Source organism: Eschrichtius robustus, chromosome 1, assembly GCF_028021215.1.
Source record: "Eschrichtius robustus isolate mEscRob2 chromosome 1, mEscRob2.pri, whole genome shotgun sequence".
NCBI lineage: Eukaryota > Metazoa > Chordata > Mammalia > Artiodactyla > Eschrichtiidae > Eschrichtius > Eschrichtius robustus.
Genome location: NC_090824.1, coordinates 43716154 through 43740646, shown reverse-complemented (window position 1 = coordinate 43740646; position 24493 = coordinate 43716154). Strand labels below are relative to the sequence as shown.

General features: G+C 37.6%; 1 protein-coding gene across 1 annotated transcript in view; it reads right to left on the bottom strand.

Moving 5' to 3' along the window:
* The window catches only part of EXOC5 (exocyst complex component 5), a 53553-nt gene that overhangs the window by 28431 nt on the left and 629 nt on the right, over positions 1 to 24493 (bottom strand). The window contains exons 2-6 of the mRNA XM_068544894.1: positions 8220 to 8314; positions 7444 to 7591; positions 6273 to 6467; positions 2543 to 2607; positions 171 to 199 (exon numbers count right to left, since the gene is read on the bottom strand). Coding sequence (XP_068400995.1) covers positions 171 to 199; positions 2543 to 2607; positions 6273 to 6467; positions 7444 to 7591; positions 8220 to 8314 — 532 coding nt within the window. The remainder of the gene's footprint in view (positions 1 to 170; positions 200 to 2542; positions 2608 to 6272; positions 6468 to 7443; positions 7592 to 8219; positions 8315 to 24493) is intronic.

Sequence of the window (24493 nt, the reverse complement as noted above, 5' to 3'; positions counted from 1 at the left end):
AAGAATACCCAAGAAATTGATCACACTTGTTTCAAGGAAGAGGAATCAAACTCAGGGATGGGGTGGGAGGATGACATTGTTCTCACTCTCTTCTTTTACTATTTTCTTTCTTTTATACAAGTAGTTTGATTACCTATCCAAAACAGTTAAATAAATAGAACCCCACTTACTTGCAATTTTGGATTTAACTTCGGAAAATCTGAAAGATAAAAACCAATGATGAGGTTCATTATTTGTGACAAATGTACCATAGTAATGTAAGATGTTAATAAAAGGGGAAACTGGTTTTGGGGGTACATAGGAATCCTCTATACTAAATGTCGTCAGAAAAAAAGGAAGGAAGCGGGGGAGGGAGGGAGGGGAGGGAAAGACAAAGCCAGAGGGGAGAGAGTACTGATAGTAGGAAGCATGCCATGTAACAAAACTGAATTTGGGCAATCCAGATGGGGTATCTGGTTCTCACTGAGGAAATTCACATTGAATAACCAATTCCCCCACCCCTTTTTTTTTGATGTGGACCATTTTTTTTTAAAGTCTTTATTGAACTTGCTATAATATTGCTTCTGTTTTATGTTTTGGTTTTTTGGCCCAGAGGCATGTGGGATCTTAGCTCCCCGACCAGGGATCAAACCTGCACCCCCTGCATTAGAAGGCGAAGTCTTAACCACTGGACTACCAGGGAAGTCCCACCAATCCCGTTTTAAAGGGAGGAATTCTGTATGAGGTATTAACAACCCAGAAGGCCCCAACAACTGGGTTATTGTCCCTACTCATATTCACCGGCATTTTAAATTCACTTGATATTTGTCTATTTTCCCCTCAGTTGGGATTTCCTCATATGACGTTCCACTATTGTTACTTAAAGAAAAACAACTATAAAATAAGCATATACAAATGAGTTATTTTAAAACTAGAAAAATAAAATAGAAGCCATAAAAAGGACCCAGTAATGTGCCTAGCATTCAACCTCTGCAAATTCAAAAACTAAAATATCACACACTACCATACACTAGAATTTTTTTCAAATCATAAGTATCAAGGGGGAATGCACAACATGGAAAATTAATGCTGAGAGATCTTATGTAATTAGTTTGAAGAGACAGGAGAGTGGGTGGCAAAAGAATGCCAAAGACAGATGAAGAAGGTAATAATTTAAAGATCTATACAAAATTGATATCAAAGTCACAGTGGATCACAGAGTATGTTAGGCCATATTGATCTTTGTGAAAAAATTAAACTTGATTAGGCTATATATTCAATTCTAAGGCTTGATACGCTAAAACAAAACTGTAAGAGAAGCATGTAATTGAGAAGCAGGAGAAGATGAGTATATGCCTGTGTGTTTGTAGGAGTGGGAGACAGATGAAGCCAACAATTATGATGCACTTATTGTGAGCCATACATTTTACCCATTTAAGTAAATGGTTTAACTCTGAAATAAAGTTAAAGAGAGGTTTTTTGTGGGTGACATTAAAAATCATTGCTCATAATGCTGGACAAGTATGAGATTATTAATGATAGCTAAATGATAGATGCTTATTACTGCTAATCCTTTATGATGATACAAAGTTCAGAGTAAAATAAGATATATTTGGGGGTAGGGAATTCACTTTCACTCTATGTTTGGGACATAATGGACAAGCTTTAAGTATAGCAATACATTTACATTCTACCTGTACCTCAGGATTTTCAAGTATTACCAAAAGAATAAAATGATTCACTTTGTTATAAAGCAGAAACTAACACACCATTGTGAAGCAATTATACTTCAATAAAGATGTTTTAAAAAAAAAAAAAAGAATAAAATACGTATATTATCTGTTAAAAGGGAAGACATTTTTTCCAGATATTTAAATGGGAGAACCACTGTTAACAAGATTTTATTATAGAGTCTGACATTCCATGAACTAAAGGAAATCATGAAAGAATTTCCTTCTCAGTGAAGTTTCTTTTAGGATGAAACCATTAATACCTAACTTAGCAATGGCCCTAGGGTCTTGCAACTAAAACAGGATTTCTTAACCTGAAGTCCCTAGGAAGGAGCCTACAGATAGGCTAAAGGGTCTAAAACTCCATGAAATTGTATACAACAGTCTGTGTATCTGAATTTTTTAAGGAAATTTCATAGCTTTCACCAGCTTTTCAAAGGTGTCCAAGACCCCTAAAAGCTTAAGAATTCTCATGTAGACAGAAGAAGAAGGAACTCAAGAGCCCCATGTTTAAACTTTCTCTGTCCCCTTCTAGTCTGTTTATCAAAGTCCAGAAAAAAAGAAAATTCAAAATCTTACTCCAATTTCAAAATTCTCCATCAATTTTTTTCAAAAGAAAAACATGAGATTGAAATTATTTCAAGATATATCATTAAATTTAGTTGTTAAGATACCACATTTTTTTCAATCAGCTATTACATACTGTACCTGTACAAAGGCTGTCCTCAATAAGTTTTTGTTGAATTAATGAGCAAAATCATACTGGAAAAAGTACAATTTTATTCTATACACTATACCATATACTCAAATTAGCTCTTGAGAAATAAACTTGCCTATCAAAAGGTAACTCCTGGGCAATTAGGTGCAACTTCTGAATGATGTCTGCTGCCTCCTTTATCTATTAAAAAACAAAAGCAATAATTTAAAAAAACCTTTATACATATCAAAAAATAATTTTATATTTAAAAATAGTAATATTCTTCTATGTATGCCCACAGACACTCACCCAAACAATTTTCTTTAAAACACACAACAAATAAAATCTTATGAGCAACAGGAATACATCTGGGGTATCACCAATAATGAGTCAACAAAACATAAACATTTGTCATTATTGTACTGAAATCTTGTGATTTTATAACGCCACAATCCCTTCCCAATGAAACCTGCAGTTCAAGTTTACTCAGAAAAAATTCAAATCACTGATTGCTGAAAGCAAGTTTAAGTATCTTCTGAGTTTGTGAAACGATAAACAAGATTTATGAAAATAATTCAGATCATACTGCTGTATATATCCCATTTTAAGTGAAGAAAAAAACAACAAAATGCCTGTCATTTAATGAACATATCAAGTTATAAAACTTGTTATAAAAGCAAAGATTAAGTTTAATATGAAGTTTCTAGAATGGAAAATGGTACAGAAATGTTTGTACTTATTCAAGTTGTGGAACTAAAGGATTTAGGCAAGGGGTCCAAAATTCTTAAAATGCAGACATTTGTGCTTATTCACACTAATGTATAGGGGAGTTATATAATGTTTACTTTTTAAAACAAATTTCAAATAAGTATTGAGTTTTATTTTGGCACACCTTTAACTAAATGATTTTATGATCATTCACTTTCTCTTACACGAAAAAAAAAAAAAAGAGAGAGAGAGACTCATACAAACGTGAAGGAAGAGCTGAGAACATTAACACAGATCTTTCTAACCGAGTACTCATGTGAAGTCTGGCAAGCAACTGTGGCAAACAAAAGCAGGACCAAATGATATTGTTGTTTTGCCCAACAATAGTGAATATAGATAGCATTTCTGCTTCAGTTATCTCTTCTCTCCTAGTCAGCATGTCACTGTCATTTTCAGTTACCAGATGCTCACTCTATTCTACTGAACATGGGCACAGATACCACTGCATTATCTCTTTTCACCATGCCATTTAGTTGCACTAGCAATGTCCACCCTTTTCTCCTCACCGATACTCCCTTCAGAAAGGACCTACATACATGTTTTATGTTCCTATCAGGAGTTTGTTCTTGTTGTCTTAAGAGATGCAAGTCCCCATTACGTAGTGTTTGAAAACTTCACTTAATATAGGAAGAAGTATAGCAGAGTAAATAACACTTGATTTTATGGAATTCCCACAGGTAATTATTTTATAAAAATTGTTTCAAGCACAAGTAGCTCTTAAGGTCATCCATCAGTTGAAATATACTATAAAAGTACAGAAGCTTTCAAAACCACAATCTAATAACTTGCTTACATCTACTACTGATGTTAGGGTAAGGTGAGAGACCACCACTACTGATGTTAGGGTAAAGTGAGAGACCACCACAGGTTAAAGATAATCAGGGCCATCAGGCATTATCTACATGAAGAACATTAAGTTGTGATGCTAAGAGAAACAACTAACATACTTTGTAATGACAGAGGTAAGAGGGAATATATACTATGGCCATAAAATGGGGTTTTTTTTCCCAGAGAAGAAAATTAGAAGATTCTGAGAAGCAAAGATTAAAAAAAAGCAAAAATGACTATGGAGCAACAAGAAAAAGGAAAAAGATGTGTTGTTATCTTTTCGCATTCTAATTCCTTCCACAATCACACACCTCCCTAACTACATGGGTGATTTTCCTTTTCTTTCCATTGGGAAGGTGGCTGGCACACAGTGCAGAAATTGAGATAGTTAGAAGTTTATCTAATAATTAGCAATCTAATACCATATATGATGTTCCTAAGTGTAGTTAACTGTGATAGTACCAGGTCAGAAGTAATGATTCAACAGTAACCCAAAACTTATGGGAGATATGAGAGAAAAACAAGACAATTGGGAAAAGAGGACTAGAGTATAAGAAAAAAGGAACAAGATGAAAGAAAATGGGATATGGTAGGGAGTGAAGCAAAGGAGAGAAAATAAGAGGAAGTAGCATAAGCACTGTTAGCTCTACTTGCTCTTCAAAAATTACAGACAGCTAGTGACCAAGTGAATGAAGTAGCAAGAATATGAAGATTTTTTCTTCTTCTTTCAATCAAAATCTTAAAAACTAAGAGACAATAGTAATACCATGAACTACACAATTACTTGAGGATAATTAAAATGTTTAAAGAAAAGTGTAAAAAACATAATTTCATTATGCAAAACATTACAAGCAATACAAATCAGGGTAAAAATATGTGTAATCAGTCAATTTTAAAATATTTATTTTTCTCTAGATTCTAAATGGCTGCCTTGAGCTGCATCAAATAAACAGACCAACTCACACTGGGTAAAATATCTGCATTTTGTTTATAACAAAACATAAATATACTCTACAATCCAACAGGTATAATCCAAGGTAACCCAAGGTATAAGACTTGAATTATATACAATTTTATATATATACAAAAAAACATTTTTATATGTATAAATATGTACTTTTATAATACATTAGAAATATGTTTATATTTAGGAAACATAAAATAAAAGCATTCCATAAACTATCCTGAAAAACAGTTCAGTGTTCAAGCCGTGTGTGTGTGTGTGTGTGTGTGTGTATATTATTATATATAAAAATCATGTGAATATATAAAAACTAGATATTGCCAGTATTTTACAAGTGTTTAAGCATGATAATGTTCTTGATGTTAATCTTATCAGTTCTACTTTATATTACAAATATAATTCCTGAAACTCATTATTTAAAATACTGCCTTTTCTTTAGAGGAGTTATTTCTACATATGTAACCATTCCTTTCAAAGATCTCTAAAAATTATAAATTCTATACCCCTATATAGTTCCTACTCACAAAAAAATGTGTTGCTTAATTCAAAGTGAACTTCAGTACTACTTAGTTTTTAAAATTCCGCTATCTGAGATATCCCATGGAGTACACTCGGAAAAATTCTGGAAGACTGTATTCAACATATTAGTGGACAATGTCACTATGTACATATACCATCCATAAGAATGTCTATTTTTTCATGCATTTTGATTTTTCCCCCGAGGGGAAGAAAGTGAGCTAAATAACCTCTTCCAAGATTGTACAGCAGCCAACACCATGCAACCTTAGACCAGGATTAAGTGACTAGCGCTATGAAAAAGATTAACATGAACAATTAATTCAGATTTTTCTATTCTCTTTGATCTAAACTATGCTTTAATTCTTTGTAAAAGATCTTTATTCAAGTAACAAAAACTAGAAGCTCTGAATTCCTTGCATAGAAAGATACTTCAGCTTGTCAATGATTTAGGTCAGACCACCCCTCACCCAACGGAATGTGACTATCAAATTCTGTTAATATTAAAAGTCAATTATGAAAAAGAAATATTTATTAAAATAGTTGCCTCAACATATCTAAACCATACAAATTTCATAAACAAAAATGCCAGGCAATCCAACTAAAAATTTGAATATATATATACTTGATCAGCAATCTGTAGACAAGTGCACATTTCAGAACAAAGACTTTTAATAAGTCAGCTACTCAGTGATTTGAAGTCTGACTCTGGAAAGTAATAACTGTAGTTCATAATTAGGGCATTGTTATTAATGCTATAATTTGCTTTTATCCTTCTGACAGTGCTCACCTTTTCAGAATTTGTAAAAACATCAGATTTCAATTCTCCATCTAGAAACTCATTAAAGTATTTCATCAATTTCTGAGCCTCTACTGCCCGTTGTCTGGGTGTGTTTACCCCCTCCAACTGGTCTCCAAGGTGACAGACCTTGGTTGCTACATAGCTGATGTGCTCATCTAGTTCTTGGAAATGTTGGAAGGCAACCTAGAAAAAATGTGAACAAGCATAAAATACAATCAGAGAACCCAGATTAACTACTAATACTATCATTATTATCAAGGGGAATCTGCATTAGAAGTATTTGGAATCTATCACCTTAACTACTTAAAAACACATTCTCTATCTTATGTAAATTACTCACTTTATTATTTTCTAACAGTTATACATGCTTAAGTGAAGGAATCTAAACATATGAAATCTGAGCAGAAATCAGCTTGCTAACCCCTAACACTAAAGAACAAACAGCCCCTGGCAGGCAGCGATGCTAAACATGCTCTTCTAGCTACATTTACAAAGGGCAATCAAGTTCCACATCAGGTCCAGGCTGTGAAAGAGGTTCAGAGGTTCCAGATTAAGTTTAGGGCCTAAGAATGGCTAAGATGCTTGGCCTACTTACCCCAGAGTCAGTCTAGAGATCTAGTTTTACTCCCAAATGGACTGAGGAAGAGTTCTGCACATGCTTTTCCCAGTTACGCCAGCATTCTCATTAGGGTATATACCTCATGACTTTTGTGAAACTTCCCAGACCAGGTTTCCTCTAGGAAAAAACTCCATCCAGGCAATAGCTGGTCTGGTATTATTATTTTGCTTTATGATTAAATGAGAATGCAAATAAATACGTAAATATCCAAGCTAATCACGACCCCCTAAAAATACAGGTCTACTGAATTATCATTCTTAAAAGTTTGCACTGTTAAAGAGGAAGCAAGGACCACACTGTAATGGATACCACACCATCCTAAGGGAGTACTGTGATCCCAAACCAACACTCAGTAGGCAAGCAAGTGCACCAAGAGTGCCTGATAACAATTCATTAACATTTTATCCCATGAGATGGGAGCAGTATAAAGAAACCTCAACAATTACTATTGCACTAGATTTTTTTAAAAAACTGAAAACTGAAAGGAAATAAAGACATTAAAGCCTGTATAAACTATTCATTATTTAACTAAATGTTTACCTGATTGCTTTTCTGGAGCTCTTGTACCTTCTTGGCAAATTCCTTAGCTTCTTTCTGACACTGTTGCTCTAGTTTCTCTACTTTCCTTTGAATCCTTTCATCCATTATCTGGAGTTCTTGAATATGATTTACAAATTCTTCTAATAATCTAACAAAGGAAAATTAGAATATGTATCAATCCATCTATAACTGATCACTAGGAAGTGACCAGTTCACTTATAATTGTAAATAAAGTATTAGTGAGCATTCCTTGAGGTAAGGATGAACATGTTAATTTTCTCTTCAGCATCCTGTTAGGGATTATCTCTGACATAAATGAAAACCTCACAGGGAATCTCCATTAACCCCCAGAATTGAAACCAATTTTATAGAAATAGTTAAAAAGGTAAATCGTACTATATAAAAATAATACTGTGCATTCCAGGGTATGGTGAATTTTTGTTCCCCCAATTTACACCGATACTTAAAACAACATATTCAACATGTTTTATTTTAGAGGTATAGCCAGCCATTTCTAATTTATTACTAATTGGAGAAAATATTAAATTCTCATAATGCAATAAAATCCCTTCCCCCATATCACTTAAAGTCCTTCTCTAAAATAAAAGAAACATAAAAGGAAAAAAATAAATCTCAAACTTCTAATGCTTCTTCCTTTTATTGGCCAGTTGTTAACTCCCTTTACATGAACGTTGAAAGGAATTCCGACAGTCACCTCTATTCCAGACACAAATTTGTACTAGATTGGGTCTATGAAAAAGAAATTTTTACTTCACCTTTTAGGATCAAAAGCTTCAGGTCCCCCTCTAGAGCCTCCTCCTGGGGTTCTCCATACAAGACGTTCAACATACTCATCTGCCACAAAAGGCTCCTAGTTTACAAAATAAATGTTCTTTTACAAAGTTTCACAGGCCATGACTTAATACTACTTACAAAAATGAAACAGTTTATACCATGTGAGAACTTAAAATTAAATTACTAATTAAACACATCTGTATTATTAAAATGTACAGGCTTTTTCAATTTAAAAAAATCTTCAATAAACAAATTACTTAATGAAAATTAGTATATTAAAATATTAAAGAGTATTATGAGCAGGAACATACCAAAGGAAAAATGAGCAAGGGACACAAACAATTTATAGAAGAAATACAAATGGCCAAGAAACATGAAATATATACAGCTTCACTAGTAATCAAATAATCAAATAAGGTCTAGTTATCACTTTTTTTTTCTTCTTTTTGCCTCACAAACTGACAAAGTTTTTCTTTTTCCTTAATTATAATATGCATACACTCTCATTATTGTTAGAAATGTTAAAAGGTACAGTATTTTTGGAGGACAGCAGGTAACATTTTGGTAACATCGAAGTACTACAAATGCTCATACCCTTTAACCCAGTAATTCTACTTACAAAATTCTAAGGGAAAAAGCAGATATGAACACAAAATTTTTGTATTATATATAACACTGAAAAATTATTACACAAATATTCAACAAAATCATTATTGAAAAATTATAGTAAACTTACAGGATAAAACAATTATGTTCCTATTAAAATCATGTTGTAAAAAAATTTAATGAAATGAGAAAAAAATGCTCATGTATAATATCTGATATTAAAAAAGCAGGACAGGACTTCCCTGGTGGCACCGTGGTTAAGAATCCGCCTGCCAATGCAGGGGACACAGGTTTGAGCCCTGGTCCGGGAAGATCCCACATGCCGCAGAACAACTAAGCCCGTGCACCACAACTACTGAGCCTGCGCTCTAGAGCCCGCATGCCTAGAGCCCGTGATCCGCAACAAGAGAAGCCACCACAATGAGAAGCCTGCGCACCACAACGAAGAGTAGCCCCCGCTCGCCACAACTAGAGAAAGCCCACACGCACCAACAAAGACCCAACACAGCCAAAAATTAAAAATAAATAAATAAATAAATATTTTAAAAATGAAAAAAATGAAAAGGCAGGGTTAAATTTTCTAAACTTTCCCAGAAAAAAAAGAATTATAAAAAAAGAATATCAGGGCTTCCCTGCTGGCACAGTGGTTGAGAATCTGCCTGCCAATGCGGGGGACACGGGTTCGAGCCCTGGTCTGGGAAAATCCGAAATGCCGCGGAGCGACTAGGCCCGTGAGCCACAATTGCTGAGCCTGCGCGTCTGGAGCCTGTGCTCCGCAACAAAAGAGGCCGCGATAGTGAGAGGCCTGCGCACCACGATGAAGAGTGGCCCCCACTTGCCGCAACTAGAGAAAGCCCTCGCACAGAAACGAAGACCCAACACAGCCATAAATAAAATAAAATTTAAAAAAACCAAAAAAACAAAAACTTAAAAAAAAAAAAAAAAAAAAGAATATCAGAGTAGAAGGCCCAATCAAGAAAATAAACATTCAAATGTTCACCATCGGCTGATAATGCATTTTTTAGACTAATACACACTAATGTACATAGTTTCCATATTACCCTCTTTCGTACAAATAGATATCATATATTGCCTCCCACTTAGCATGTAACTTAAACTGATAGCATTTACTGGCGATTCCAGTTTGAATTCTTCTTATCCTCGCCATCTAAACCTTAGGCACAAGGAGCTATTCGTAGTTTCCCAAAGTTACTATTAAGTTTTATACAGCAGTGAAAACAGAGTGATTTAAATCTCAGCTCTGCTCAACACTGCTAGTCATCAGGGAAATGAAAATCAAAACCACAATGAGCTATCATCTCACACCTGTCAGAATGGCTATCATCAAAAAGAACACAAATAACAAATGTTGGCCAGGATGCGGAGAAAAGGGAACCCTCCTACACTGTTGGTGGGAATGTAGATTGGTGCAGCCACTGTGGAAAACAGTATGGAGGTCTCTCAAAAAACTAAAATTAGAACTACCATATGTGGAGCAATTCCACACCTGGGTATATATCTGAAAAAAAAACAAAAACACTAATTTGTAAAGATACATGCACCCCAGACTTCCCTGGTGGCGCAGTGGTTAAGAATCCACCTGCCAATGCAGGGGACACGGGTTCAAGCCCTGGTTCAGGAAGATCCCACATGCTGCGGAGCAACTAAGCCCATGCGCCACAACTACTGAAACCTGCGCACCTAGAGCCCGTGCTCCGCAACAAGAGAAGCCACCGCAATGAGAAGTCCGCACACCGCAACAAAGAGTAGCCCCCGCTTGCCACAGCTAGAGAAAACCCGCGTGTAGCAATGAAGACCCAACGCAGCCATAAATAAATAGATAGATAGATAGATAGACAAATATGTAAATTAAAAAAAAAGATACATGTACCCCAATGTTCACAGCAGCATTATTTATAATTGCCAAGATATGGAAGCAACCTAAGTGTCCATCAACCGATGAATGGATATATATATAAATACAATGGAACACTACTCAGCCATAAAAAAGAATGAAATTTTGCCATTTGCAGCAACATGGATGGACTTGGAGGGCATTATGCTAAGTGAAATAAGTCAGACAGAGAAAGACACATACTGTATGAAATCACTTATATGTGGAATCTAAAAAATACAAGCTAATGACTATTACAAAAAAGAAGCAGACTCAGAGATATAGAGAACAAACTAGTGGTTACCAGTGGGGTGCAAGGGGGGCAATATAAGGGTGGGGGAGTGGGAGGCAGAAACTACTGGGTGTAAGATAGGCTACAAGGATGTATTGTACAATGCAGGAAATATATCCAATATTTTGTAATAACTGTAAAAAAATTAAAAATTCAGATTTATCCAGGTGCTGACATGTTTGAAGATTAAATCCTAAGGATGAGTTAGCTATCCTGCAAAGTAAAAATTCTGGCCCTCTAATATACAATTAACTCATTTAGCGAACATACCATTTATATAATCATACCTGTAGTCTACCTCACTTCTCTTGAGACAAAGAGTTGACATGTCTAACAATTCTTAATTTACATATATAAATTGAGAAGCAATGACTCAAAGAAATTTGTTTAGAGCTACTTAAAACTTTAGAAAGTCTGATAAGCACATGAAATACTTCTACATTATGATAAGATGGTGATGACAGCTGATTTTTTAAAGTGTCTACTATGTGCCAGATATGTGCCTAGCATTTTACAAACTTAATCTCATTTAATATGTACTTAAGAAGTCCATGAGGTAGGTTCTATTAATGTTGATTCATTTCATACCTGGGAAATTATGTGATACAAAAAGGCTATTTAATCCAAGATCACATATGCTTATCTGATTTCAAAAGTTCAAGCCTTCACTTCTGGTAAAATAAAGAGTTTTTTTCTTTAAAAGAGGTTAAATTTATTCAGGAAGTAGCAGCTCTTCAAAAGTCCACAGTACTAAGGGTAAGCTGGGACAAAGTGAGAGAGTGGCATCGACATATATACACTACCAAATGTAAAACAGATAGCTAGGGGGAAGCAGCCGCATAGCACAGGGAGATTAGCTTGGTGCTTTGTGACCACTAGAGGGGTGGGATAGGGAGGGTGGGAGGGAGGGAGGGAAACGTAAGAGGGAAGAGATATGGGGATATATGAATATGTATAGCTGATTTACTCTGTTATAAAGCAGAAACTAACACACCATTGTAAAGCAATTATACTCCAAAAAAGATGTTAAAAAAAAAAAAGTCCACAGTACTTTCATTAAATTATATAGTAATCGTGCTCCTTTTCCCTGTCATTTTTTACGCATAGATACTTGTGTAAATACAGTACTTAATAATCTTAGTCCTCATGTGTGGTTTTTTGTTGTTTTTTTTTTTTGGCCACACCATGTGGCATGCGGGATCTTAGTTCCCGACCAGGGATGGAACCCATGCCCCCTGAGGTGAAGCACAGAGTCTTACCCACTGGACCGCCAGGGAAGTCCCAGTTCTCATGTGTTATTAATTTCACTTATTAGTTATTGAGAGTAGTTTCAGTTTTCAATTCAACATGTTACACTGTTCATTAATCTCAACAAACCAGTTTTATTAAATTATATGTCAAAAAACTACAAATCAACAAGTATTATTGACAGTGAAAAAGAAGCAAGCATTTTTTCATATGAAACATTTTCAATTTTCTCAAAATACAGTATTCCCTCATTCAACAAATATTAATTGAGAGCCTACTACATGCTACTCACTATTCTAAATATTCTGAAGGGCAGGAAAAAAATCTCTCCTCCACTGGATTTCAGGGAGGAGAGTAACAGACAAATGAGCAGATATATGAAAACGTAATAAGAACTATGAAGAAAGCTAAACAGGATACAGACGGATGGATAAGAGTGGAATTATTTTTGGTAGAAGTGATCAGGCAATGCCTCTCTAAGAAAGTAAATTTTGGGCTTCCCTGGTGGCACAGTGGTTAAGAATCCGCCTGCCAGTGCAAGGGACATGGGTTCCAGCCCTGGTCCGGGAAGACCCCACATGCCGCGGAGCAACTAAGCCCGTGCGCCACAACTACTGAAGCCTGTGTGCCACAACTACTGAAGCGCACGCGCCTAGAGCCCGTGCTCCACAAGAGAAGCCACTGCAATGAGAAGCCCACACACCACAACAAAGAGTAGCCCCCGCTCGCCGCAACTAGAGAAAGCTCGCATGTAGCAACGAAGACCCAAAGCAGCCACAAATAAATAAATATTAAAAAAAAAAGTAAATTCTGAACAAAGAACTAAATGCAGCTAAGGAATAAGTCATCTGGGGAAGGAATGCTCCAAGTACAGGGAACAAACTTAGTATGCAAGTAATGACAAGAGGCCAGTGTGACTAGAGCACAGTGAGTGAAGCGGAGAATAGTTGTAGATGAGACCAAGAGAGGTAGTGAGAATCCACAGCTTGTACTAAGGTCTTGAAGGAGGTACTATAACATATTCCCCATTATCGACTGAAGAAAAGGCCAGGTTCCCAGGAGGAAGGACTCTGCAATATGCTGGCAAATATATGCAGTAATGAATCTACTATTCCTTCCCCCAAAAGCAGTTACAACAATTTACTTGAGTAACTATATACTAGGGAAAGGGAATACTCAAGCTTTTTGAGGTCTGTTGTATACAGGGTCCTAGCTGACATTCTTGATTGACTCAAAGCACCATGGACTCAAGAGACATATGGGAGGAGGACATATGGGAGCCAAGTAATAAACACATTCCTAGCCAAAGTCAAGCTCACCATCGGTCCAATGGGCCATTAGCCCAACTAGTGGCCATTTCCCCAGTTTGCAAACCTTTAATAGGAACAGACACACCTGATGGCCAATGCAACTTCCACATTGAGTCCTTGGTTTATAGAATAGGAACTATTATGGTGGGGAAGTCCAAGTAAAAGTCTCTGAAATTACCCCTCCCTACTCAATGTAGTAACCAAGTGGAATGGCAAAAATTAGTGCCACTCTTAAAGCTCTAAAGCAAGGATCAGCAAATTTTTTCATAAAGGACTAGATAGTATTTTAGGCTTGAGAGCCAGAGTCTTTGTTACAACCATTCAACTCTGCCTATGTAATACAAATGTAACCATAGGCAACACATAAACAAATGGTCTAGCTATGTATCAATAAAACTTTAAAAACAGGCAGGTATCCCATGGGCTGTAAATTTGCCAACCCCCATCTAAAGGATGCAGGGGTAATGTTACCTATCATTTTCTCATTTAATTCATCAGTCTGGGTTTTGCAGAAACCACACAAATCCTGGAGGACGACTACCTCAATAATCAACCAAAAAGTAGCCCCAGTTACATCTGCCGTGCCACATGCAGTGGCAACCTCCCAGCCTCGTGCTATATGGTCAATGATTTAGCTGATACATTCTTTTCTATCCCTACTAGCAAAGAGGATCAGACAGTTCATGGTCACATAGAACTGACAACAGTGTACATTTACAGTTTTGCTTCAAGGCTGTGTGAACTCTCGTACCCTCTATTATAACATGATCTGTACTGTATGGACATTCTGCAGAACATCTTACTGATTCCTCATATGAACTGATATCATGCTAATTGGGCCAAACGAGCAAGAACTGGTTAGCACACTGGAGAAGCTTGGTAAGACACACATGCTCCGGAGACTGAGACGTACACTCTATAAAGATTCACGGGCACAGTGTATCAATAAAAGTTTTAAGGTAGACAGGGGAGGCTGGGACGTCGCATCCAAAGTAAAGGACAAACTATGGTACCTTGCACCTCCACCACAAGGAAGGACACATAACACCTGGTAGGCCTTTTCAGCTTCTGCAGCCAAGATATTCCACACCCACTCTGGCACATATTTCAGGTAACACAAAAACAGAAAGGGGATCTGTGGAAGAGGGGGCCATACAACCTAGCAGACCCAATAGTATTAAAGAAATCAGCATTTACTAAAGTATTAAAGTAATCAGTGCCAAGAAACAATGTCATGTGAAGTTATAGCAAGCTCCAGTGGGATAATCACAACACAGATCCCTGGATTGTGAAGCAAGATCATGCCATTTGCAGCAGAATTACACATCTTTTGAGGAACAACTCCTAGTACGCTTCTGGACCCTAGCAGAGAAGGTACACCTGACCACAGGACACGAAGTGACCGTGCATCCAGAATTATAACATGAGGTGTGTTCTAACAGACTCCCCAAGTGGACCTAGGAACTATCCATCATAAGACGGAAGCAGTAAATCCAGGATCAAACATGAACAGAACCACAAAGCAAACTGCATAAGCAGGTAGTCCAAACTCCCATGTCTTCCGCTACTATTGCACTAGCATCCTTTCCTCAGTTCACATGTATGGCCTTATGGGAATCTCTTACAAGCAGATGATAGAGAAGGAAATAGCATGAGCTTGGTTTATGAAGAGTTGGCTAAGCATGTGGCTGCCAAATGAAAATGGACAGTAGCTGCAATTACAACCTCCCTCAACCGTGGCCTTGAAACTCAGCGGCAAGAAAAAAAATTCCTCCCAAAAGGCACAGCTTTGGGAAATACACCTGGTCATCCTCTTGGATGGACAGAAAACTGACCTGCAGTTAGAATATATATGGACTCACAGACAATGGCAAAGGGCCTGGCTATCAGAGGAAAAAGACTGGAAGAAAGAGAACAGGAAAGTCTGGGGTACAGGCATGTGAATGGATACATGAGACTGGGCATGAAGTATGAAGATCTTAGTACCGCATGTTAATATCCACAAGAAGACATCAACCAAGTAGACAAGATGACTCTGCCAGCTGACACCAGCCAGCCTCTGCCCAGCATTAGCATATTGCGCACATGAACAGAGAGAACACAGTACAGAGATATGGCCCCAACAGCACGAGGTCCTACTTAGCAAGGCTGATCCATCTAGTGTCAAAGCCAAAGATCTAGCTTAAGAGTGACAGAGACCAACTCTGAGCCCCTAAAACAGCCTCATCCTTCAAGCAGGCTAATCAGCCATGTGGTAGCAAGTTGACTACACTGGGCTCTTTCCACGCTGGAAGACTAATTCATTCTAACAGGAATAGAAACATTCCAAATTGAGTTTGCCTATCCTCAGAGGAAGTGTTTGTTCTCCTGGCACAGGATCTCATACAGCAGACCATGGGACCCATTTAACAGCAAAGGGGGTGACCATGGGATCAGCTGGTCATATCATAAACCATACCACCCAGAAGCTGCCAGTCTGATAGAGCACTGAAAGAGCCTGCTGAAGGTATAACTGAACTACCAGTTCAGAGACAATACTCTATGAAGATGGAGCACTATCCGCCAAGATGCAGTATACACTCTGAATTTAAAACCTTTATATGATGCTGTGTCCCCAGCAGGAAAAACACATGAGCCTGGGAACAAGGAGTAAAATCAGAAGTGGCCCTGCTCATCATGACTCCCAATTTGTTCTTGCTATTCCTGCAATTCTAAGGTCTACAGGGTTAGAGGTCTTAATCTCCAAAGGGGGAATACTTTTGTATGGGAACATAATAAGAGTCCCAGCAAACTATAACTGCAAGTGCTGCCTGGGCATTTGGCTGCTTTTATCCAGGGAATAAAAAACAAGAAGAGGAGTGACCATCTTTGGCAGGGCAACTGACATCATCAGAGGGAGGCAGGGTGGCTACTATACAGAAGGGGCAGGGAACAATATGTTTGACACACAGATCTCCTTGTAAGGATCTTGTGATACTCCCTTGACCAATTCTGAAAGTACACGGACAAGTGTGCAACCCAGCCTAAGAAGAGTATGGTAACCAGTTAAGCCACCAAAAGCAGCAGACATACTAGCTGAAGGTGAGGGGGAGTGAGAACGGAGAGTAAAAAATGGAAAGTGATATCAGTTGCAACCTGAGACCACATGCAACAGCAGGGGCCATAGTTCATCCCACTAACCACCTTCTAATTTTCCGCCAGGATAAGAACCCCAACTGGAGTCTAGAGGAGCTACCCCCCAAATGTATGTGAAGACACGGAGTCTAGTGGCACAGGGGTGGTCTGCGGTGGACACGTGTCATCCAGATCTCCCTTCAAGAAGGGTCTTGCTCTAGCTGCTAGCAGTGCTGTCAGCACAGAACCTTCACCTGGCAGTATTTTCAGGGATCCTCTCAGCTGCAGAGAGCCACTTCACTCAATGTCATACTTTTCTCAATGTGGTCTATATCCAATGACTAAATAAGACAGGGATATAAAGGCCTGACCACTTTGGTAAAAAGCAGGACAACTCTGATAGGTAATTTTAGTTCCAGATCTTCCCATAGGGATCATCACCACTGTCACTGGGCCAGCATTGTACTGCTACTTCTCCTAAGGCCCAATCTTGCTTCTTTACCCTGTCCTTTCACATGTATTTATCCCAAGGGTACTTTCTAATAAATATTCTGCACACTAAACTCTGTCTCAAAGTCTGCTTCTCTGAGAAAACCTGCAACACTGTACTAGTCTAGTCAAGAGATGCTAATGACTCAGATGAAAGTGGCAGTAGAGGAGGTACTGTGATGTGGCCCGGTTCATGACATTTTTAAAGACTGTACTCATACAAAGTGCTGATGAATTGGATGTGGGGAGAAATTTTAAAAGGGAATCATGATTACTCATAGAGGTCTGCAGCCTGAACAACTGTATGAATGGTAAGTGGTGCCATTTAGTGAGACTGGGGAAAGAGATGGAAAAGGGAGTAGGGATGTAAGAGTTCTATTCTGCATATGATATGTTGAAGATGCCAATTAGACATACAAGTGAATATGCAGAGCACAGAGTCAGAAAAATAAGTTTGTATTACAGGGAAGAAACTGGCGCTAGACATAATCTTAGAGTTATTTAAAACCTCAGAACAGGATGAGATCATCTAGGAAGAAGAAGGGCATGGCAACATGTGGAGATAGAAGGAGGAAAGGGATCCAACAAAAGACAAAGTAAGGGGGACCAGTAAAGGAGGAGGAAAACTTAGGAGACAACAGCATCCTGGAAGCAAAGTTCAGGTTTCATCTTCAGAAGCAATCAAATTATCAACAAGAGTTTAAGATAAATCAGCTACTCATTCCAATGGAATGGAAGTTCCAAAAAAGCAAAAAACAAAACAAAACCTTTGCTGCTTATAAAACCAAATAAATCCCAATAATTTACTTTCTAATACTTAGCATTGCTGCAAAGGCATTTACAATGAGAAAAAGATAGTCAAATTAACAAATTCTCCAAGACCTCCAAATGACCAAGTCCTCCTAAGAGGATTCTCAAAGATACCTGTAAACAATTACCCGAAAAATCTTTTAGAATTTCGTGAACCTGACAAAGGTATATCTTAATCTCTATTTTTCTGTAGTAATTAAAAGCAAACGTCCAAAACAAAAACAAAAATCTAAGTATGTACTACAAAGATACTATCATATTAAATTCAACTTTACATAGTCGATTACGGTGTTGATCTATTAAACTGATTTCCTATTCTTTACAAATGCTACCAATTGTAATAAAAACCTGGGGTTTGTGGTCATTTCTATTAAAAATTAAGACCTCAAGCCCTTGGACAGGAACATAAATCCCTAATTTAACATTGTTTCCTTGAGAAAATCCAACCAAACGTTTATATTTTCTTATAGTAGCTTTCCCAAAAATAGATCCAATAAAATATGTTACAGCCACCCACAAACTCAAAGAACCTATAATATTTTCACTTGCTTGGATTAAAAAATAAGGCTCAGAGGATTTCAGAGAGAAGTATTTCTGTGTCCTATTAAACCAACTAACAGGTGGGTTCAAGTACTTCCTATATAAGGTGCTTTTCTTAAATTCATTGTGCAGACCACTGCCAAACTAATCTTTAAAACACTATTCCCTTTTAGTCAGAAACTTCCCTATGCAATTCCTAAACTATGAAGTTTACACTCTTAAGTCTGCCCTTTGAAGTTCTTATATTACACTACCTAACCAAATTTCTTTGCACCCCAAAATGAACAGGTACACTACCAGCAGCCTCCTCTTGTCTTCTTTTCAAACCCATGCTACTTCTGCTTCCTTACCCGTGACCAGGTAACTCAACCCACAAGGATACTTATGGGGAAAGGGTTCTTTCCCTAGATGATCTCCACTTATTTCTTCACTCTTAACCCCTATGAGGCTTAAAAATTCAAATGCCAGCACAAAACAATATATTACTGCCATTTTGTCATTTATTGTTTTATAGTAACATTTGTAAGTTTTTCTCTTCTCCACACTTAAATTGAAAGCAAAGGCAGGATTTGTCATACACTTCTCTTGCTTTCCAGCTGTGGTCAACAGAACAATATTGAGCACACCATAGATGCACAATAAATCAAACCACTTGTTATCGGGGCCATGGCCAAATCCCCTGCACAGGATCTTGAAAATCAAGACTTGCTTCATAGATCCAAAACCAAAAAGGCAGGACCACCACCCTCCACTCCAGAAATAAAAAATAGGCATTCTATGGTGTTATAAATCCAAGATTCTACCAGAAACCAAATATGAACTTTATGCGATTCTGGCACTGGAACTAAATGAATTTTATCACATTTGACTCTCCTTTTTAACCACATTTGATTTGATTTTCATGAGACTACGTGTTTCATGGTGGATTTAAATGAATTACATTTACTGAATATTGATTCTTTTGAAAAGCACTACAAACGTTTCGTTTCGTTTCAGACTAGCAAAATGGGATTCATCCTACCCATGGAAAGGTAGAAAGAAAGCACACACAAGACAACTAAGGGACTAAGTGATAAGCGTACTAGGAGCATCTTCTGTTCCAGTGGTCTTCAACCCTGGTTCCTGACACAGACCTCCTAAAACTCTTGTAATTTCCTGAGTGACAAAGGTGATAGGAGTGGTTTACACACAACTCCTAAATCCCTTGGAATCTCCTGGGTAATAGGAGCATCTTTTGTCCTACTGAAGCAACTCTTGGTGGGCTCCTGTATGGGGACTGGTCACCAGAAAGATAAGCATGATTAGAAGCCTGGAACTTTCAGCCTCACCCCTTATACTCTGGGAAGGGGAGAAGGGCTAGAGATGAGTTAATGATTATCCCTACATGATGAGACCTCCATAAAAATCCCTAAAGTGTGGGGTTCAGAGAGCTTCCAGGTTGCTGAACACATCAAGGTGCTGGAAGGGTGGCCGCACCCAAGAGAATGGAAGTGCTGCACTCCTGCCCCACATCTTGTCTTATGTACCTCTTCCATCTGGTTGTTCCTGAGTTTTATCTTTTTATAATAAACCAGTAATCTAGTTAGTAAACTGTTTTCCTGAGTTTTGTGAGCCATTCTAGCAAATTACTGAATCTCTAAGAGGGGGTCATGAGACCCTCCAATTTATAGCTGTCAGTCAGAAACACAGGTGACAACCTGAACTGCAACTGGTATCTGAAGCGGGGGCATTTTTGTGGGACTGAGTCCTTAACTTGTGGGATCTGATGCTAACTCCAGGTAGACAGTATCAGAATTACAGTGAATTGTAGGACAGTCAGTGTCTATTGGAAAACTGAATTGAATTCTTGTGGAAGAAAATCCCCACACATCTGGTGTCAGAAGTGAAGTAATATTGAGAGTAGTCGTAGAAAGAGTTCTTTTTTTTTTTCTTTGACTCTCCCAACTAGATTTTTAACTCAAACCATCTTTTAACTCCAGTACCTGGAAGGATTTCTGGCCTAGGGTAGGTAAGGTAAGGTAAGCTAAATGTTTACTGAATAAATACATTTTCTCATATACATGATACTGTAATTGGTGGCGAGGTTCCACAAACACTTGTTTAATAGCTAATATGTCTAAAACAAGTAGCATTTCAGCACCCTGAAGGTAAAGGAGTGGTCCTTACTTGTATATATCATGTTCATTAAACATATTTAACTAGTTAATTGAACAAGAGAATAAGTCTTTTTCAATAAGTCTGTTTAAATAGCTTTTGTTACTTAGTTTGTAAATCTAAGAGACATAAATATGTTTTTACACAAACGTGTTCTTAGCTATTCAAATTCTAATCTGGAAGTCAAATAGCCATTGTCACCACAGTCAAATTACATGACCTCAAACACTATTATCAAGGCATCTACGTTTACAAGAAAGAAAAAAAAAATCAAATCCTAATCCTGGCATTTAGGACCTCTACAATTAAACCCCAATTACCTTACATGGCACTCCTCTTCTTCATGCATGCTATCTTTCAGCTAAAATGAACTCTTCCCTTGTCTCTGGGGTCTACAGTTACCTCCCTTTATATCTTGACTTTTATCCTCTTGTCTGCTTTATATATATATATAGTTATATATCTATCTTCTCTCCCCTTATTTAACAGTAAGGGTGAGTTCTATATACAATTCAATATTTTCCAAAGTATGTTCCATAGAATTCACAAAATTAACAGTAGAAAGTAAAACAGTCTCATGGTTAAAAAGGTTTGGGAAATGAACTTCTTAGAATACTTAACATACTAAGGTATACTGTAAACCTCTAATGAAACAAAGCATGCCCATACCCAAAACTTCCTTGGGCTCTGAACCATTTGGGTTTTTTGCAGCACATCTCATAGGATTGATATGTATACAGCACACCCTTTGAGACATGCAGCCTCATTAACTTAGTAGGTACTCAACAAATATTTGTTGAATGAATGGGTAACGGACCCTACTTAACAAAGAACTTTTCATAAAGGTAGCTTGCCCAAGCAGAAGAATAGCCATTGTCTACAGAAGAATGACAGGAGAGAAAAATAGCAAGTGAGAAGGGAGTACAATGTTCTCAGTAGTGCAGTGAAAAGAGAGGAATACTTATGACAACAAAGAAAAAATTTACTATCCCCGCCACTTTTTATATGCAGAGGACATAATCCAAACCACATAGGAATTCCTGTTTAGAATGTCCAACCTGAGGTGATCATTTAGAAACACTGCAGACAGAACTTTTAAACCATTTCTGTCAACTGAGGAAATATCCTGTAGTTTGACTTTGTTGTATGAAGGTGTTTATGTTAAAAAGGAAGTCTCACAGGACCAATAAGAAGATTTTAAAAGAAATAGGATTAACACTTACGAAATTTCATGGATTCAAAACATAATTTTGTATTAACTTCTTTTTCAATGTGAAAAAATTAAAACACAATTCAGTTTATTGGTGCATTAAAGCCAGGATGCAAAAACTAAATATTCTTGACTACACCCTGACCTCTGTTTTCCACAGTTCTCCAGCTGTGACTAACAAAGGCAAGCAAGAGAAAAAGCACTCCCTGACTTGTCCTACAACCTAGGTCCTAAGGCAAAAGCACCAGGAAATGGCGGTGACAAACGAAGTTTGGTTTTTGTTTTCTTTTTTTCCTTCTCCCTCTAAAGCAAAGAGACCAACTTTTCACTTAGGGATGAAAACTTATTCAAGAGTAGAATCCACTGTAGGGATGAAAAGATAAATACACTTCTTAAAAAAAAAAATACACTTCTTAATCATGACTGTTAACCTTTAATTGTAACTATTAAGGTAATATGCTTTTTTAAAAAATTTATTTATTTAGTTAGTTAGTTTTGGCTGCCTTGGGTCTTCGTTGTTGCGCGCGGGCTTTCTCTAGCTGCGGCGAGCGGGGGCCACTCTTTGTTGCAGTGCACGGGCTTCTCATTGCGGTGGCTTCTCTTGTTGCGGAGCACGGGCTCTAGGCGCGCAGGCTTCAGTAGTTGCGGCGCGCAGGCTCAGCAGTTGTGGCTCGCGGGCTCTAGAGCGCAGGCTCAGTAGTTGTGGTGCATGGGCTTAGTTGCTCCGCTGCATGTGAGATCTTCCCGGACCAGGGATCGAACCCGTGTCTCCTGCATTGGCAGGCAGATTCTCAACCACTGCACTACCAGGGAAGTCCCTAAGGTAATATGCTTTTAATTTTGATGAAACAACAAACTACATATGGTCAGGAAAGAGAAAGTCACATGCGTTAAGATCCATAAGCATGTTCAAGGTCGTTCTATGAACACTGTAGACACAGGACTAGTCTGTCTCTATCATCACTGGTAAGTGAATATTACCTGCTATCATAACTGGAGTCACTGAGTTAACTTAAACCCTAATTTAGTTTAACTACTTTACTAAATGGCAAGACCCTAGAAAGCTAAATATACTACAGATATTTCTCTACCTCCTCTCCTTCCCCCATAGTGGGGGCGGGGGGAAGAAATCAAATATATTTTCAAGGAAGTATACGTGGACTCATGGGATCAAACATTTAAAGAAAAAAAAGACAACTGGGAATGTCAAGCAGGATTCATAAGCCCAAAGGTTAATGCCTTCTGAACTGTATGACAAAATAAGTTTTCTATTAATAGCTGGCTGGTTCCATATTTCATTATATTAAAGACTTCAAGTTCATAAATTGTTTTCTACCTTTATAAAAATGTGAAAATAAAACAAGGAACTACAGAACTATTTAGTATCTTGCTCAGGAACACACAGTAAAAGCTTGTAGCAAAAAGAATGTCTCCCTGCTCCTGTGTCAATCAATAAACAGATGGCACAATTTTGGAGTTAGAGTAATTAATGGAATAATATATCCCTACACTTAAATCTGAGGAAATGTAATTAATATTTCCCAATTCTTTCTTATAATTATATTCCTTCACTCATAAATTACTATTTTATTACAACTTATTATAAAAATGGCATATACTATTCCTCAATAAATGCATTATCTATCCAAAAGCTGACAGAAACCCAAAACAGAGTTAGCTAACAAATGAAAAGTTCCCAGTTGTTATAGAAACTGTGGCATTCAAATTTTAAGCCAAAAAAACAAACAAAAAACCCCACAAAACCTGCTGAATCTCACGCAGAAAAAAGGATCCAATTTTCACTTATGGAGAAATTATCTATTGTCAACTGCAGTCTTCTTAATTATTTCTTACACTTTTATTATTCAATATGAAACACAAGCACACATCAAAAAGGTTCTTCCTTCCCCTTCTTTCACATCTCAGTTTTCATTTCTGTCACAAAAGAAGATCCCCTACACGTTGTTAGGTGGTCTAATTAGAATTTTCCTATTCTATTATCTCAAGCATCACAGCTTCTCACACTGGATTTCCCTAAACTGAATTTTAAGTTTTAGAGACTGAAAACGGTCCAAGAAACACATTAGAATCTCACTGTCTCACGCGTTAAGGACTCTTTTTTTTTTTTTTTTTACATCTTTATTGGAGTATAATTGCTTTACAATGGTGTGTTCGTTTCTGCTTTATAACAAAGTGAATCAGCTATATGTATACATATATCCCCATATCCCCTCCCTCTTGCGTCTCCCTCCCACCCTCCCTATCCCACCCCTCTAGGTGGTCACAAAGCACTGAGTTGAGGGGGGCTTATAATACACTTCAATTCCTCAAGACCCGAACACAAATGTTAATTTTAGTTTTGACTTCCTTCAGTCGGAAGGGTTTAGTAGGCCTTTATCGTCGTAAAAAATACTACAGCCTTTTCAAATGGAAGAGTAAATGCTAGGCAAGTGAGCGCCGCTTCTAACACTGGCTAACGGAGTCATTACTCAACCACGAGAAGCGCCTAGTCGTCCCAATCTCAAGGGGTGGCCCTAGAATATCACGCGGGTATCCAGGCGACAAGACGGGGCTCGCCAGACCTGGGT